The sequence below is a fragment of the Podarcis vaucheri genome (assembly GCF_965113315.1).
Source record: "Podarcis vaucheri genome assembly, chromosome: 1".
NCBI lineage: Eukaryota > Metazoa > Chordata > Lepidosauria > Squamata > Lacertidae > Podarcis > Podarcis vaucheri.
This window is the reverse complement of record NC_138759.1, coordinates 6187273-6205106: the sequence shown is the minus strand read 5'-3', so window position 1 is coordinate 6205106 and position 17834 is coordinate 6187273. Positions and strand designations below refer to the sequence as shown.

Sequence of the window (17834 nt, the reverse complement as noted above, 5' to 3'; positions counted from 1 at the left end):
CACCGGCATGGAGCTCTCGGGAGGGTTGGTGATGAGGAAATGGCAGGTTTTCAGGGTCCAAAAGGTTGCCTGTGCCCAAGGCCAGCTCAAAACATTTTGCTGCCTGCGTTGAATGACAAGATGGCGCGCACACACACACACACACACACACGCCCAGTTACACACAAAGTAGCCGACTAGACTAGCAATGGACTAGCAATAGCTCAGTATGGCAGAAGCTCTCCAATTTTTCAGACAGGCATGTATTTCTCAGCCTTTCCTGGAGATGCTGAGATGGAGCCTGGAACCTTCTGCAGAGAAAGCAGATTGAATTGAAATTGAAATACTCAATCAATCAATCAATCAATCAATCAATCAATCAATCTTTATTACAGTCCAGAGACCCAACAAATCGTTACAAAGCAATGCGCAATTCAGACAGCCTACCTCCAGGTTAAACAAGCATCTTGTTCAGACCTAGAGATCATTGGTTCTTTCAACCACCGATAAAAACTTTGAAATACTTTATTGTCACTTGTACAACTTGTATACAGTGAGATTACACGAGTGCCCCCCACTCAGCTCTCTTAGTCTTAATTCCCCTCGTTTAGTGACAGTTGCTCTGTTGTTATCTTTTCATTCAGCAGCCTAACAGCCCACGGATAGAAGCTGTTCTTTACCCTGTTGGCCTGACAAATCCTGCTTCTATATCTTCTGCGTGAGGGCAGGAGATCAAGAAAGTGCCGGCCAGGGTGTGAATCATCCCTGAGAATTTTCCTCTGTAGGCACTTCCTATCAGTTGATGTCAAACCATCCTACCACGCAGATGGAGTCTCTGTTGGGCTTTCTGAACCACCTGGGTTGTATTGATTTTCCAAGTAAAGTCTTCAATGAGATAAACTCCTAGGAAGTTTGTTCATGCCACTGAGCAACAGCCAGGTGTGGGACAGGCCACATGATGTACACAGTGTTGTGTAGTGGTTAAAGTTTTGGACTAGGACCTGGGAGACCAGGGTTCGAATCCCCACTCAGCCACAAAGCTCACTGGGTAACTTAGAGCCAGTCACTGCCTCTTGCAGAATCAGAGAATTGTAGGGCTGGGCTGCCACGGAGAAACGCAGGATACAAATGTGAAAATCTGTTCCTACCCTGGTTCATTCCTATAATTCCAGGTCTCCTTTCCTCCAGGAAGACTCCAGGCCATTTTGCACTTGCTACGTTTATTATTACATGACCAGTGCATGCCTTTCTTCATGGGGAGGAAAACCCAAATGGTTTGATGGTGATATAAATGCAATCCCTTACAAGGAAGCAGCGCCTCTAGTGCCCGATATTACCCAAGCTGAAACAGACATGGCTTAAGTGAGCCTGTGGTTCACTCCCACTGGTATCTCCTTACAAGTTTTCAGGAAACATTTAGCATGTGCAGAAATATACGTCTTCCTGAGAGCTTCCTCCAGCCAGAGGGTGGAGGACTCAGTAGCCAATATTATGCATGCATGAATTTAATAATATGCATTGTACATATATTGAAAGCTGAGACACTCCCTGCCCACATGTTCATTCTCTGGGGTATCTTAATCTATTTTCTATTTGTTTTATATACTGTTTTTCTTCTTGTATGTCTGGGTAGCGTGCAAAGGAGGTTATCTCACTTTGCCATTGCAAAGACCTGGGGCTCATGAATAGGACTTTGAACCCTTTTCTCCTCTGCGCACTAAGCCTTCCTGGAACCACCCGCAAGGCGCTTCATACGTATTATTCACTAACCCACACAACAATCTTGCAAGGCAGGCCATTATAATTATTCAACGCCTCTCTTTTCCTTGCTCTCTGGCTGTTATACTCACCCTCACTTCTCTGAGCAGGGAAAAAGCTCCTGGGGCACAAGACTCACTCAGCTGGGGTTCCTCTGGAAGTGGGATGCTACTTACTTCCCCCCCCCCACAATGGGAACTTTTGAGGAATTGAGTACAGCCAAGGATAAAGATTATTAATAGCTGATTGCGCTGGAAAATGTTTTCATATCTGACTCGATTTAACACTGGGTAATATTGGTACCAGCATGAGTTTGACCAAACTGCGGAAGACAGGAGTGCCTGGCATGCTCTGGTCCAGGGGGTCACAAAGAGTCGGACACGACTAAATGACTAAACAACAACAACAACAACAACAACAAAAAAAAAAAATATTGGTACATTATTTAATGATGGACATTGGCTATTTTGCAATGAATTAATGTGTAACAACTAATGTTGTAAGACTCCTTCTTTAGAGGTTTCTAAGCAGAGGAAGACAGGAGTGCCTGGCATGCTCTGGTCCATGGGGTCACGAAGAGTCGGACACGACTAAACGACTAAACAACAACAACAACAAGCAGAGGTTGTCTTTGTCCATGGAGTTTTCTCGGCAGGGATACTGGAGTGGCTTGCCGGTTCCTGCTCCAGGTGGATCACGTTTGGTCACAACTCTCCACTATGACCTGTCCATCTTGGGTGGCCCTGCACGGCATAGCTCATAGCTTCTCTGAGTTATTCAAGCCCCTTCGCCACGGCAAGGCAGTGATCCACTGGAAGGACCGATCGTGAAGTTGAGGCTCCAATACTTTGGCCACCTTAGGAGAAGAGAAGACTCCCTGGAAAAGACCCTGATGTTGGGAAAGATGGAGGACACAAGGAGAAGGGGACGACAGAAGACGAGATGGTGGGACAGTGTTCTCGAAGTTTGACCAAACTGCGGGAGGCAGTGGAAGACAGGAGTGCCTGGCGTGCTCTGGTCAATGGGGTCACAAAGAGTAGGACACGACTAAACAACAACAACAAGCAGAGGTTGGATGGTCATATGTCCTGGATGCTTTAGCTGTAATTCCAAGAACATTACAGTGACATTTAAAAAAAAACAAAAAAACCAACCAAACAAACAAACTAAAACAAGAACGAAAGAGAATTGGATTCCACGCTGGTCATTTGGGTTTTTGCGATTTCACATTGTTTTGATGTTTTCATGATTTTATCGTACCCGTCGGCCAGGATATTATTTTTTTAAGACTTGGCGGTGCGCAAAGATCCTTATGAACCAAATAAAAGCCATCAGACAGTCTCCTGCGCTCCCCACAGCGACCCAGCCTCTCCCGCTTCGACAGGGGCTCCTCCGCGTCCCCGCTTGGCCCAGCCTGGGCTCCCCCGGCCGCTACCCCCGCTTCCGCCCGTGGAGCTCGCCGGCCGCCTGATCCGCTTACAGGCTGCCAGGGCGGGTGACGCACGGGCAGGGGAGCCCAATAGGAGCTGCGCCGAAGCCTGGCGCGCTATAAAGTGGGGCGAGCCGGCCGGGGAAAAGTCCGAGGGTGGAGCCGAAGGAAAGGCAGGGCCGGATCCTGACATCGGTGTTCTTTTCCCTCCTCCGTCGAGGCGCGCCACGCTTTTCCCTGCCAGGAACTTCCCAACCTCTCCAGCGCCAAGGCGCACGGGTCACCGCTTTGGCGCACCGTCTCCAGCGCTGGAGACAACGCTGCGCTGCGGATCCCTGCGCTCCTCGTGGGTAGAAAGACTCGCTCCCTCCGTCTGAGACCGGGCACGATCCCTCGGGTGTTCGTCCCTCCAGGGCGCGCGTCCTTTTGCGCGCAAAGTCGCCAGATCCAGCCCACATCTCCAGGGTTTTCCGCAGCCGCACGGACAGGTCTCCCGGTTCCGGAGTGATGGAGAAGGTGAAGGCGCGGGCGCTGCTGGAGCAGCCACTGCGAGCCTCCAGCTACAACGGCTACGCGCTGGCGGAGAAGCCGCCGCAGGCGCTGCCCGGCCGCTCCTCCGCGGACGCGCCGCGCTGCCCGAAGGCTGCAGCCAGCTCTTTCGAGAGCTGGAGAGAGGAGCGCACCCGCAGCGAGGAAGACAACGAGATGAACCTGCCCGGCTTGGCCGCCGCCTACAGCACCATCCTGCGCGCCCTGGGCGAGGACCCCGAGCGCCAGGGGCTCCTCAAGACCCCCTGGAGGGCGGCCACCGCCATGCAGTTCTTCACCAAAGGCTACCAAGAGACCATCACAGGTGAGCAGGGCTCCGGTGCACGAGGGTGCACCTGGAGAATAGATCCCCGCCAAACTAAAAACAAAGCAGAATGCCCAGTGCTTTGCATTGCTCCTGTTCCCAACATCCCTGTGAGGTAGACAGGCTGCTTTTCTCAAATTAGGGGCAATTTGAGCTGGCTGTAGTGTCCTGGTTCCAATAAATGAATGTGCTTAAATGGCTCCGTGTAGGTCCTTTCAGGCACCCTCACTGTTCCCATGGGGTAGATTATAGCAGACTCTGTGCCTTCCAGCTGTTTTGGACTGCAGTGCCCACTAAGCAGTGCTGCCCACGGCTGGTGGCCTTGTTTTAGTCCAAAGCAACCAGAGAGCACCGGAATGGAGAAAGGTTGGGGAAGAGACTTGCCTGCAGGAGATTACAAAAGTTGGTAAGTGAATTTCCAATGAAATCATTGTTACTTTGGAAACACATTGGAATTTAAGAAGCTGGCTTCTACAGAGTCAAGCTGTCTAACACAGTATGCCCACACTGACTGGCAGCAGCAGCTCTTCAGGATTTCAGACAAGGAGTGTTCCCCAGCTATAATTGGGGATCATCATCATAATACAACAATTTATTATTTATACCCTGCCCATCTGGTTGGGTTTCCCCAGCCACTCTGCGTGGCTCCCAACAGAATAATAACAATAAAGTGATAAAACATCAGTCATTAAAAACTTCCCTAAACAGGGCTGTCTTCAGATGTCTTCTCAAAGTCTGGTAGTTGTTTATCTCTTTGATATATGGTGCGAGGGTGTTCCACAGGGCGGGTGCCACCACCAAGAAGACCCTCTGCCTGGTTCCCCGTAACTTCGCTTCTTGCAGTGAGGGAACCGACAGAAGGCCCTCGGAGCTGGACCTCAGAGTCTGGGTAGAACGATGGGGGTGGAGATGCTCCTTCAGGTATACTAGGCTGAGGCCGTTTAGGGCTTTCAAGATGCTTCCAAGGATTGGACCAGGTGCCTTCTGTAGGCTCCTCCCATTTTAAGATGACTTTAAAAGTTAATACTAAACTTCAATTTTAATGAATGAAACAACTTTAAACTGCTGGGTCACTTTGTATGGCGCCGGCATAGCAAAGCAGCTAAGAAACCTGAGGCCTTGTTCACACTCCTGTTTACTAGCTGTGTTGGGTTTTTAATCCCTGCTCACAGGACATCATCCAGAATGCAAGCATATCCTGTACTTTGTTGTGAAATAATACCATCTGGGGCACTGTTTCCCCAACCAGCTTCACACAGATCTGAGTCCTTAAGGCTAAAACCACTCTTAATCTCTAGACAAGGTGTGGACTCCTTTGCATAAGGTAAAGACATCCCACCCCCATCAGTGTTCCCAGGTGTGAACACACCCTCAGTTGTGAATTAGAAACTCCTGGGTCTAAATCTTATCTCTTCCCCGAACTCCATCTGCGGTCTGGTCTCAGAGAAGTCTTCCCTCCCTTCCTCTGTCTTCCCCTCTCCTCTCCCTCTGACTAGTGGCTCTCCAGGATTACAAACAGGGCTGTTGTGTTTGGCCAATATATAAATAATAACATTATTATTAGCATTATTATTAGTACTATATACACCAGGGTTTCCCAAACTTGGGTCTCCAGCTGTTTTTGGACTGCAGTTCCCATCACCCCTGACCGCTGGTCTTGCTAGCTAGGGATGATGGGAGTTGTAGTCCAAAACAGCTGGAGACTCAAGTTTGGGAAACATTGGTGTGTCCACCAGCTAGCAGGGTTTCAGGATGGGGTCTCTTTCAGCTGTGAGGATTGAATCTCTGAAATTTTCTGCATGCAAAGTTAATGCCTGTCCCTGACTCATGACCCATTCCCTAAAAATAAATGATGGCTTAGAGCAGGCATGTCCAAAGTCCGTTTCGGGGGCCTGTCGGATTAATCCGGCCCCTGTGGTAGTTTATTTCCTGGAGTAAAATCCTAAAAAAAGCCCAACAACTTTGCGGTAAAATCATAAAAAGAAGGAGCATCTCCACCCCCATCGTTCTGCCCGGACACTGAGGTCTAGTGCTGAGGGCCTTCTGGCGGTTCCCTCACTGCGAGAAGCCAAGTTACAGGGCCTTCTCGGTGGTGGCACCTGCCCACCAGATGTCAAGGCAATAAAAAACTACCAGATTTTTAGAAGACATCTGAAGGTAGCCGTGTTTAGGGAAGCGTTTAATGTTTAACGGACTACTGTACTTTAATGCTTTGTTGGAAGCCGCCCACATTAGATGGGCGGGGTATAAATAATAAATTCTATTCTATTCTTAAAAAAGGTCAACAACTTTGGCCGGCCCTCACGCATGTTTACTTCATCAAATCTGGCCCTCTTTGAAAAAAGTTGGGACACCCCTGGCTTGGAGTTACATGCTATTATAGTAAGTACACTTGCCACATGGGTTTGTGCAACGCTATTGTGATCTTGGTAGTTTTATTCTGGATCTTTTCCCCAACGATCCCTAGCATGGAATTCTCATTTTTCAAAGCTGGGTCAGAATCTTAGTGGGTGGCGTTCTCTCGGGGCTGTGCTGCCCCCATCACCTCCCTCCAGGCACGTCACTGGGAGGGGCGAGGTGGAGGGCAGATCAGAGCAGAAATTAGCCAGGCACCAGGCACATTTTGCTACTGGCAGAGGTCCAATGGCGACTACGTGGAGACCACAGCTGGCAACCACAGCTTAAAAACCTCCACCTTAGTCCATGGTTAATTCCGTTTCCATTTCCACTGTTTGCGTTCCTCTTCCTTGCATACAGGGATGAGTGAATTGTTGTGAGAGAAAGCTGCAGTCAAGCAATGGACTTGTAGAATTGTAAAGGTAAAGGTAAAGGTACCCCTGCCCGAACGGGCCAGTCTTGACAGACTCTGGGGTTTGTGCGCCCATCTCACTCAAGAGGCCGGGGGCCAGCGCTGTCCGGAGACACTTCCGGGTCACGTGGCCAGCATGACAAGCTGCATCTGGCGAGCCAGCGCAGCACACGGAACGCCGTTTACCTTCCCGCTGGTAAGCGGTACCTATTTATCTACTTGCACCCGGGGGTGCTTTCGAACTGCTAGGTTGGCAGGCGCTGGGACCGAGCAGCGGGAGCGCACCCCGCCGTGGGGATTCGAACCGCCGACCTTTCGATCGGCAAGCCCTAGGCGCTGAGGCTTTTACCCACAGCGCCACCCGCGTCCCCCGTAGAATTGTAGAGCTACTCAAAACCCCTGCAGTGCAGGAATGTTTTGCCCCATGTGGGGCTAAAACCCATGTTGTAAACACAATCTGCCCTTTTCTCCTTATGGGGTCTCGGGAGAGAAAGCATAGCTTGGGAAGAGTTCCAAGCCCCAAATACAGAGACACAGAGGGCCACACTTGGCCCCCAGGCCTGAGCTTTCTCACCCCTGTGTTGATTGATATAGTCACAAGGCCTTTGAATTTGCTCCTAGCTTTATTCATATTTCAATGAGTCATAGAATCATAGAGTTGAGACCCCCAAGGGTCATCTAGTCCAACCCTCTGCAATGCACGAATCTCAGCTGAAGCATACATGACAGGTGGCCATCCATCTAGAAGGGGAAGTTGCAGTAAAGGAATTCTATTGGCTTACTTTGAACACTCTACATCGGAGGTAGTCAATGTGCCTCCCTTCAGATCCTGCAGGACCAAAAGTCACATCAACCTTGACTGCTGGTCAACCCTGGAGAGGCTGATGGGAATTAGAGTCTGTTGTAAACAAAACTCTGCCCCTTTTCCCCTTATGGGGTATCCAAGAGCCCATATAGAGTCCTTACATAGGTTCCCTATTGGTAGGAGAGAATAACAGAGGCCAACCAGAGAATATTGAGAAGCAAAGCAGCTAGTAAGCCTGATCTTTATTGATCTGTTGCAACAGGGTGCTCCCCTCAAATGCAGGAAAAGAAGAAGAACCCAGAACAATGAAGCGCAAGGCCTTATATTGTCGTTTAGTCGTGTCCGACTCTCCGTGACCCCCTGGACCAGAGCACGCCAGGCACTCCTGTCCTCCACTGCCTCCCGCAGACTCATGTTTGTAGCTTCGAGAACACTGTCCAACCATCTCATCTTCTGTCTTATATAGACATTTTTAATTCCCTGCCCTGGAGCTCCAGACCACCCCTCCATACATCATACATACAGCACAGAAGGGGTGAAACCCAAGACCACCACCCACATACCTACATCACAGAAAGGGCGGTCTACAGGAAATCTGAGTGCTTTGTTTACCTGTTTAATGGTCAATTGATTGGATTGCCTGGGGAGCCTGGCCAGTCTTTTGTAATGATAAATACTTAGTTCCTGGGCCAGGTCACAGGCTCACACCCTATTCATATCTTAAATGTGCCCTTAAGACAGGATTTGTGAGGAAAGAGACAAGGGGGAGGTTTCCCACTTTGACCTTGCAGAGAAATGATTTGCTCAGTTTGGGAATCAAAATGGTTTCAGGTCGGTCTTATCATAGAATCATAGAATCATAGAGTTGGAAGAGACCACAAGGGCCATCGAGTCCAACCCCCTGCCAAGCAGGAAACACCATCAGAGCACTCCTGACATATGGTTGTCAAGCCTCTGCTTAAAGACCTCCAAAGTAGGAGACTCCACCACACTCCTTGGCAGCAAATTCCACTGTCGAACAGCTCTTACTGTCAGGAAGTTCTTCCTAATGTTTAGGTGGAATCTTCTTTCTTGTAGTTTGGATCCATTGCTCCGTGTCCGCTTCTCTGGAGCAGCAGAAAACAACCTTTCTCCCTCCTCTATGTGACATCCTTTTATACATTTGAACGTGGCTATCATATCACCCCTTAACCTCCTCTTCTCCAGGCTAAACATGTCCAGCTCCCTTAGCCGTTCCTCATAAGGCATTGTTTCCTGTGCTGATCTATGTATGTGCTTGGTTGGTACACTTAAGAACATTTAACATATACCTAAGACCTCAGACGCGGGTGGCGCTGTGGGCTAAAGCCTCAGCGCCTAGGGCTTGCCGATCAAAAGGTCGGCGGCTCGAATCCCCGCGGCGGGGTGCGCTCCCGCTGCTCGGTCCCAGCGCCTGCCCACCTAGCAGTTCGAAAGCACCCCCGGGGGCAAGTAGATAAATAGGTACCGCTTACCAGCGGGAAGGTAAACGGCGTTCCGTGTGCTGCGCTGGCTCGCCAGATGCAGCTTTGTCACGCTGGCCACGTGACCCGGAAGTGTCCCCGGACAGCGCTGGCCCCCGGCCAATAAATGTGAGATGGGCGCACAAACCCCAGAGTCTGTCAAGACTGGCCCGTTCGGGCAGGGGTACCTTTACCTTTACCTTTAAGACCTCAGAATTCCTATCACATCCATGACCCTCAAGTTAAGAGTCTCATGCTCTACCAAGTGAGATATCCGAGCAGATTGTAGTTGAGATAATAGAATCGTGGCATTGTCACATTGAAAGGGGTCACCAAACCCAACCGCCTGGCGACTGGACATTCCATTGTGGAGACCATAACCCAGGTTTTAGGTGCAATTTGGCACCTAGCTTATATATCTGGGTTTCTAACACTGCTGCCAGGGTGCTTGCACCCAGTGGCAGAGGAACCCGGGGCAGGACGAACCACCTGGTGGTGCACACGTGACGTCTGTACAGACTGCGCATGCGCAACATCCCTTACGGAGTGCGCATGCGTGGCAGCCTGTGCGAGAGGCACCCCAGATGGACGCCACGCGCCCTCGGTTGCTCTACAGCTGGGGGGAGGCAGGGGCCATCTTGTCACGCCCCCCCGAGTGGCACCCGGGGCAGCCCGCCCCCTCTGCCTCCCACTTCGTATGCCCCTGCTTGCACCACACCAAACTTGTCGCTGCCCTGTCAGGTTAGCAGTGCGGATGAGGTCAGGTGAGTGCCGTAATCCCATTGTTCATCAGGCTACCCACTCCAAATAATAACTCTTTTTCATGGTCAGTCACCACCAGTACAGACCACATGAGCATAGTTGGGGTGCGGGTGGCGCTGTGGTCTAAACCACTCAGCCTCTTGGCTTGCCGATCAGAAGGTCAGCCATTCAAATCCCTGTGACGGAGTGCACTCCTGTTGCTCAGTCCCAGCTCCTGCCAACCTAGCAGTTCGAAAGCACACCAGCACAAGTAGATAAATAGGTACCGCTGCAGCGGGTAGGTAAATTGTGTTTCTGTGTGCTCTGGTTTCTGTCATGGTGGTCCATTGCACCAGAAGCGGTTTAGTCCTGCTGGCCACATGACCCGGAAAGCTGTCTGTGGACAAACGCCGGCTCCCTTGGCCTGAAGCAAGATGAGCGCCGCAACCCCATAGTCGCCTTTGACTTGACTTAACCATCCAGGGGTCCTTTGCCTTTTTCTTTTCTTTTTTACATATAAAGTGAGTTGGGTATTTTGTCCCAATCACTTTGCCCTTGCTTGCATTTTTGTCCGTCCTGGACAGGAGCCACACCAGGGCAAATTCAGAACCGCTTTCGACAAAGGCGTAGCGAGGCAAATGCTTCAAAATTCTTGCTCTGCGTTAAACCACAGGCTTTGGAGTTAGCACTGCAGCTGCCTGCCACTTGTCGGTTTGTTTGTCTTTTTGTGTCATAAGGTCTAGCCGTGTGCAATTAGCTGCTGAGCAACCAGTAAGACCTAACAAAGTGACGATGGCGACGGCTTCTCCTTACTGACTTCTGCCTGGTGAACCACCTGAAAGTTCATTGCAGATCACTGTTTTGAGAATCACTTGCGATTTTTAATCAGTGGTGCAGCTCCCTTGGTGGACCACTTTGCATTGTCTAGATGCGAAACTTGAGAACAGTAGATCATGGATCTGAACACAGGTGAAGTAACTTTAAGGGACTCTCAAGATCTGATGCCAGATGTAAATGTTGTTGAACCAAATACAGATAGTGACCATAGTGCTATCAAATTCAATATATATATAAATGGGCAATTGCCAAGAAAGTCCAGCATATTTACATTTTACTTCAAAGGAAGAAACATCCCCTAGTAATTTGGGGAACTGGTAAAAGAGGAAGTTGAAAAGAGGAGTCAAAAGTGGTTAAATCTCTCCATAAAGCTTGTGGTTATTGAAAGCCACAATATTAGAAGCTTGGCTAAAATATACTCTGTATATCATTTGTTTGCTGCCTTTCCAAAGTTCAAAAACATGCTCAGGACAGGACTGCTTCCAACATGAAAATACACATAACTGCAAACATAACGAAACTACTCATAAGCAATATTTGTTGTTGTTTAGTCGTTTAGTCGTGTCCGACTCTTTGTGACCCCCTGGACCAGAGCACACCAGGCACTCCTGTCTTCCACTGCCTCCCGCAGTTTGGTCAAACTCATGCTGGTAGCTTCGAGAACACTGTCCAACCATCTCATCCTCTGTCGTCCCCTTCTCCTTGTGCCCTCCATCTTTCCCAGCATCAGGGTCTTTTCCAGGGAGTCCTCTGTTCTCATGAGGTGGCCAAAGTATTGGAGCCTCAGCTTCACGATCTGTCCTTCCAGTGAGCACTCAGGGCTGATTTCCTTCAGAATGGAGAGGTTTGATCTTCTTGTAGTCCATGGGACTCTTGAGTCTCCTCCAGCACCATGATTCAAAAGCATTGATTCTTCGGCGATCAGCCTTCTTGATGGTCCAGCTCTCACTTCCATACATCACTACTGGAAAAACCATAGTTTTAACTATATGGACCTTTGTTGGCAAGGTGATGTCTCTGCTTTTTAAGAAGCTGTCTAGGTTTGCCATTGCCTTTCTCCCAAGGAGCAGGCGTCTCTTAATTTCGTGACTGCTGTCACTGTCTGCAGCGATCACGGAGCCCAAGAAAGTAAATTCTCTCACTGTCTCCATTTCTTCCCCTTCTGTTTGCCAGGTGGTGATGGGACCAGTGGCCACGATCTTAGTTTTTTTGATGTTGATCTTCAGACCATATTTTGCACTCTCCTCTTTCACCCTCCTTAAAAGGTTCTTTAATTCCTCCTCATGTTCTGCCATTACATGAGCAATATAGAAAACATTAAAAAATACAAAACCAAACCGAACAATTTCCACAGCGGATAGTTTTGTGCCAAAGGATTTGTGCAAAAGAGACAAGTGTGTCCGTCTGCCTTGAAAGTGGTGGAATAAAGCCTGACTCTTTCCTCCCGTTTCCACTTGCACTGTGTGCAATCACAATGTGAATTAAATTAGACCTCTTTTCTCCGCTGCCAATGTTGATGGAGGAACTAGCAGATGCTTTCCAAACAATTGATTCCATTTGGGGCTCGGCGCATGATTCCAGACCTCATTAGAGACACTGATGGCAGAAGCAAACCTTGTTGCCTCTTGTACGTCACTCTTCTTGTAAATACCGTTTTGGCAGGAAAGCGGAGTGAAGAAAGGCTGCAATTTCGACCAGGTGTCTCTTAAAGCCTTTTATTGCCTCTGAATGATCTGCCGTGTCTTCAACTTGTTTAAACTGTCAATACATTGGGGGAAAGTGCCTTAATTTGACTCTCATGAAAAGTAAACTTGCCAAAGCTCTTTTTATTTTTCAGAATTTTTTAAAAAAATGTTGGCACAATTTTCTATTTTCTTTTTCACAGCTAAGCTGTGAAAAAAATATGAGGGGGAACAAGAAAGGAGTAAAATTTTGTAACCAATAATATTTTCTTCCGAAGGCAAGTTTCGTTTTGTGGTGTTTATGTTTATAGCTATAAGACTTCCTTGCTAGCTCTGTTGATGAAGCAGAGAATGGGGAAAACGCAGGGTGCCCCCCCTTTCAATGGGAAGTTACTTTCACGGGAATAGTCATAGTACCACCGTATTCTACCATGGTCAGACCCTACCTGGAGTACTGGGTCCAGTTCTGGGCACCACAATTTAAGAAGGATGTTGACAGGCTGGAAGGTGTGCAGAGGAGGCTAACCAAGATGATCAAGGGTCTGGAAACCAAGTTTTATCAGGAGCACTTGAAGGAGTTGTATATGTTCATCCTGGAAAAGAGGAGATGGACAGGAGACAGGATAGCTATCTTCAAATATCTGAAGGGCTGTCCAGCAGTGGAGCAAGCTGATTGGGCGCCTGGGGCAGCGCATGTGCCAGCCGCCCACGTGGCGTGGCCAGCCGGGGCAGGACGCTCCGCGAGGCCTCCAAGGAGTCTGCCTGCTTCCTCCCACTCTGCCACCCTACAGCTGAGGGGGAGGCAGCGGGCGGACCGTTTGGGCGCTCAAGATGCTGTGTCACTCCCGGGAGAGACGCATGGTTCGGACGCACTACAGGCCCCCGCGGTGAGTGCCGCCCGGCATTTTGTCACCCCCCTCAGAGGTAACACCCAGGGCAGCATGGAAGATGGAAGGACCCAAACCGATAGATTCAACTTACATGAAAGGCGATTCCAACTGAACATCAGGAAGAACGTTCTGACAGCTAGTGCTGTTGAATAGTTGAACAGACTCCCACAAAAGGTGGTAGAGTCTTCTTCCTTGGAGCTTTTTAAACAGAGGTTGGGTGGTCACCTGTCGTACAGTTCTCAAATCACCCCTCGGTCGTCTTTTCTCCAGGGTGGATGTATATTATCACCCTTCTTAAACTGCTGTGCCTGTTGGGATTCCATTCCTCCCGTTGCAGGGTGTGTGATTGTTTTCATCACATGCCTGTGTTGACATTCCATATTGTTGGAGTCATGAGAACGGAAGTTCGGTTACGCTGTTCCGTTATGTTGTACTATTGCTTTTCTGTTCTCTCTCGGAGATGAAGGAGGAGAGAGTAGCCATGATTTCTTTTGTTCTGTTTTGTACGTAATAAAGTAGCTTAGAAATCCACACCTCCAATGCCTAGCTACTGCTTGGACTCTGCTATTGAACTGTGTGCACATATCTTTGGATATGTGTCACAGAATCGCATTGGGAAAGAAGAGTGATGAATCATTCCGAGGGTCGTTTGTGGGGGAGAACGTAGTTGCCTGGCATTCTCCAGTTGGTGCAAGAAGCCCAGTGAGGTCCAGTTCCGTGTACCCATGCACCAACAGTGCCCACAACTAGACACGGGCAAGATGGATCAACTGCCTCTTTTACAGTGGTGCCCCGCAAGACGAATGCCTCGCAAGACGAAAAACTCGCTAGACGAAAGGGTTTTCCGGTTTTGCGTTGCTTCGCTAGATGAATTTCCATATGGGCTTGCTTCGCAAGACGAAAACGTCTTGGGTTTTTTTTTTAAAGCTGCTTGAAGAGGCACAGTTGCGACGGACCGTGCTTCGCAAGACGAAAAACATCGCAAGACGAAAAGACTCGCGGAACGAATTCTTTTCCTCTTGCGAGGCACCACTGTATTATGTTCTTAAGACACCAAAGGATGCGGTGCCTGTTGCACTTGCTTGAAAATCCAATGCTCCGTTGGAGAAAATGTTCCAGCTAACATTTGTTAAAAAACCTGAAGCATTTTTGTTAGGGATTGTAGGGAAAGATCTGCCAAAAAAGCTGAAAAACATCTTCATGTATGCGACAACGGCTGCGAGAGTTTTAATAGCACAAGGATGGAAGACTGAAGAAACCCCAACTAAAGAATCATGGCAAGAAAAATTGATGGACTATGCAGAACTGGCAAAACTGACACATAAGCTATGAGACAAGGATAACTGTGACTTTAAAGATGAATGGGAACCCTTTACAAAGTATTTGAAGAGGCAACAAAGCAGATTGGACTCCTTGGCAGGTTTTGAATAAACATTTCACAAACTTTTTATTGACAATAATCAGTTAAATAGTTTAAGGATTTACACAACTTTGTAACATGCAGAGAACAGCATTCATAGAGAAACCAAAGACTGGTACTGAGGAAAGTCGGGGGGTGGGGTGGGTGGGTTTTGTGGGGGGGGGGAGGGAGGAAACGGGGGGGGGATTAAGGATGACATTTTTGGGGATAATATGTTTTGTTTACATCTTTAATAAAAATTATACAAAAAAGAAAAAAGAAAATCCAATGCTCCCACGGGCATTGAAAAGTTAATGACCCCCGCCGTAGCAGAGTGCGACTCTTGCCAGTTATGTGAATGGTCCACCCACCCATTCATTGTACTTCTGAACTGGCCTTTTTCCAAGTCAGGGAAACTTAGAGAGTCCCATCCACAGAGGGCAGAGATGATGGGAGGCGAGAAGGCAAGAGTCAGGGGTTTTGAGGAGAGCCCTTTGGCATATGGGTTTGCGTAGGCGCGCATGCACCCAGTCTGAGCCCCTGTAAGCATTGCTGGCTCATGTTCCGGCTCTGGCCTTTGAAGCAACTTCGTAAACTCCTCGTGGTTTTTGATTATTCCGGCTGTGGCTGGAGACTGCAAATGCACCAGAGAGCCAGCCGTCCTAGCCATTTTGTGTCTTCCCTTAACCTGCCCTAAAGGCTTTAAAGGCAGCCTCTTCATCTTTTTCTTTTCGCTCGCCTCCCGAGCGACATTAAAGCCATGCAAATAGTTCCTATAGCAACAGGCTCTTTTACCTCTGACGCAAAGGCTCCAAGTCATGGGCGATTCTCTTCCCTTCCTATTCAGATTTTATCTTCTCCCAACTGTTGCGATCCTCTCTTTCATCCAACGTCACGTCTGCCGATGGGGAGTTTGCACTCCACACGTGCTCTAAATGCCCTAGCAGCGCATGCTTTATATTTGTTGTAGGCAAATGCATTCTAGGGGGTTAGACTGAATGACCTTTGGAGTCCCTCCCAAAACATCACACAGAAGTTAAATTCTATTGAGTTCAGTGGGGCCTTGCTGTGCTTTTACCTGGGAGTAAGTCTTGTTGGACTCGACACTAATACTAATACATTAATACTACTACTACTACTAATAATAATAATTTATACCCTGCCCTCCCTGGCCAGGGTGGCTAACACCAGTAAATTACATAATGGGGGGGGGGACACAGTTTAAACTACAGGTTAAAATGCAATTTAAAATGCAGCCTCTTTTTAAAAGTAGCCCATAGATCAAAACCATAAGGGTAGGGAAACATAAAGATCAGACTGAGTCCAGACCAAAGGCCAGGTGGAACAGCTCTGTCTTGCAGGCCCTGCGGAAAGATGTCAAGTCCCGCAGGGCCCTGGTCTCTTGTGACAGAACGCTCCACCAAGTCGGGGCCAGTACTGAAAAGGCCCTGGCCCTAGCTGCGACCAATCGAACCACCTTGTGGCTCGTGACCTCCAAAGTGTTGTCATTTGTGGACCTTAAGGTCCTCTGCGGGGCATACCAGGAGAGGCGGTCCCGTAGGTACATGGGTCCTAGGCCATGTAGGGCTTTAAAGGTCAAAACCAGCACCTTAAACCTGACCCTGTACTCCACCGGGAGCCAGTGCAGCTGGTAAAGCACTGGATGAATGTGCTCCCGTGGCAAGGACCCCGTAAGAAGTCTCGCCGCGGCATTCTGCACCCGCTGGAGTTTCTGGGTCAGCTTCAAGGGCAGCCCCACGTAGAGCGAGTTCCAATAATCAAGCCTCTGTTAGCATCTGTGTAGGCGGGGATAGGATCACACTCCTGTTTGCGTTTGATTTCAGTAGGACTTAAAAGCATTTCAATTTTGCAGGAAGTCCAGTTTCCTTCGCTAGTTGACTCTGGTTCCTAAGCATCACCTTCTTAAGAACAGCCCTGTCAGAACCCAGGCATAATAACCGCTGCTAATACGATGGCAATGTTTCCGTCCGTTATTTCTGCACCAGGGTATAAAAGTCATGTGTTGATTTCATCCTCACAACAGCCTTGCAAGGTAGGCAGTTTTGTAGCCATTTCACAGAGAGTGATTGGCCTTTCCCGACCTGGTGTGCTCATGAGAACACCTGGTCCAGCTCTCTGTTCTCACAAGGCCACAGCTAGCTGCCTGTGGGAAACCAGTGAGTAGGATTCATGCATAATACCCATTCTCCTGTCCTGAGGCTTCCAGCAAGGGGTGTTCGGAAGCACAGCGAAGTTTATAATGTTCGATTGTGTTTTTATATTTTTGCTGGAAGATGCCCTGAGTGGCTGGGGGAAGCCGGTCAAATGGATGGCCAACAACAACAACTTTTTATTACTTATACTCAGGGCGGCTTACCACACATATAAAAACATAATAAATTGTCAAACATTAAAAGTTTCCTAATACAGGGCTGCCTTCAGATGTCTTGTAAAGGTTATGTACAGTGGTACCTCTGGTTGCGAACGGGATTCGTTCCGGAGCCCCGTTCGCAATGTGAGCAGAACGCAACCCACGTCTGCGGCTCGCGATTTGCCGCTTCTGCACATGGGTTTGACGTCATTTTGAGAACATGCGTGAGTGGAGAAACCCCGAAGTAACCTTTTCCGGTACTTCCGGGTCGCTGCGGGACGCAACCTGAAAATAATAATAATAATAATAATAATAATAATAATAATAATAATAATAATTTATTATTTGTACCCCGCCCATCTGGCTGGGTTTCCCCAGCCACTCTGGGCAGCTTCCACAAAGACCAAAAATACACTAATATGTCATACATTAAAAACTTCCCTAAACAGGGCTGCCTTAAGATGTCTTCTGAATGTCAGGTAGTTGTTTATCTCTTTGACATCTGGTGGGAGGGTGTTCCACAGGGCGGGCGCCACTACCGAGAAGGCCCTCTGCCTGGTTCCCTGTAGCTTTGCTTTTCGAAATGAGGGAACTGCCAGAAGGCCCTCGGCGCTGGATCTCAGTGTCCGGGCAGAATGATGGGGGTAGAGACGCTCCTTCAGGTCTACAGGGCCGAGGCCGTTTAGGGCTTTAAAGGTCAACACCAACACTTTGAATTGTGCTCGGAAATGTACTGGGAGCCAATGTAGGTCTTTCAAGACCGGTGTTATATGGTCCTGGCGGCCGCTCCCAGTCACCAG

The 17834-nt window shown here is 48.8% G+C and overlaps 1 protein-coding gene and 1 long non-coding RNA gene across 2 annotated transcripts in view; one reads left to right on the top strand and one right to left on the bottom strand.

Annotated features, from left to right (window-relative positions):
• Positions 1–17834, bottom strand: part of LOC309531109 — a 157119-nt gene that overhangs the window by 111352 nt on the left and 27933 nt on the right. The gene's annotated exons all lie outside the window — the stretch shown is intronic.
• The window catches only part of GCH1 (GTP cyclohydrolase 1), a 41122-nt gene continuing 26608 nt past the window's right edge, over positions 3321–17834 (top strand). The window contains exon 1 of the mRNA XM_082219739.1: positions 3321–4019. Within this exon, the coding sequence (XP_082075865.1) occupies positions 3674–4019 (346 nt within the window). The 5' untranslated portion in view covers positions 3321–3673. The remainder of the gene's footprint in view (positions 4020–17834) is intronic.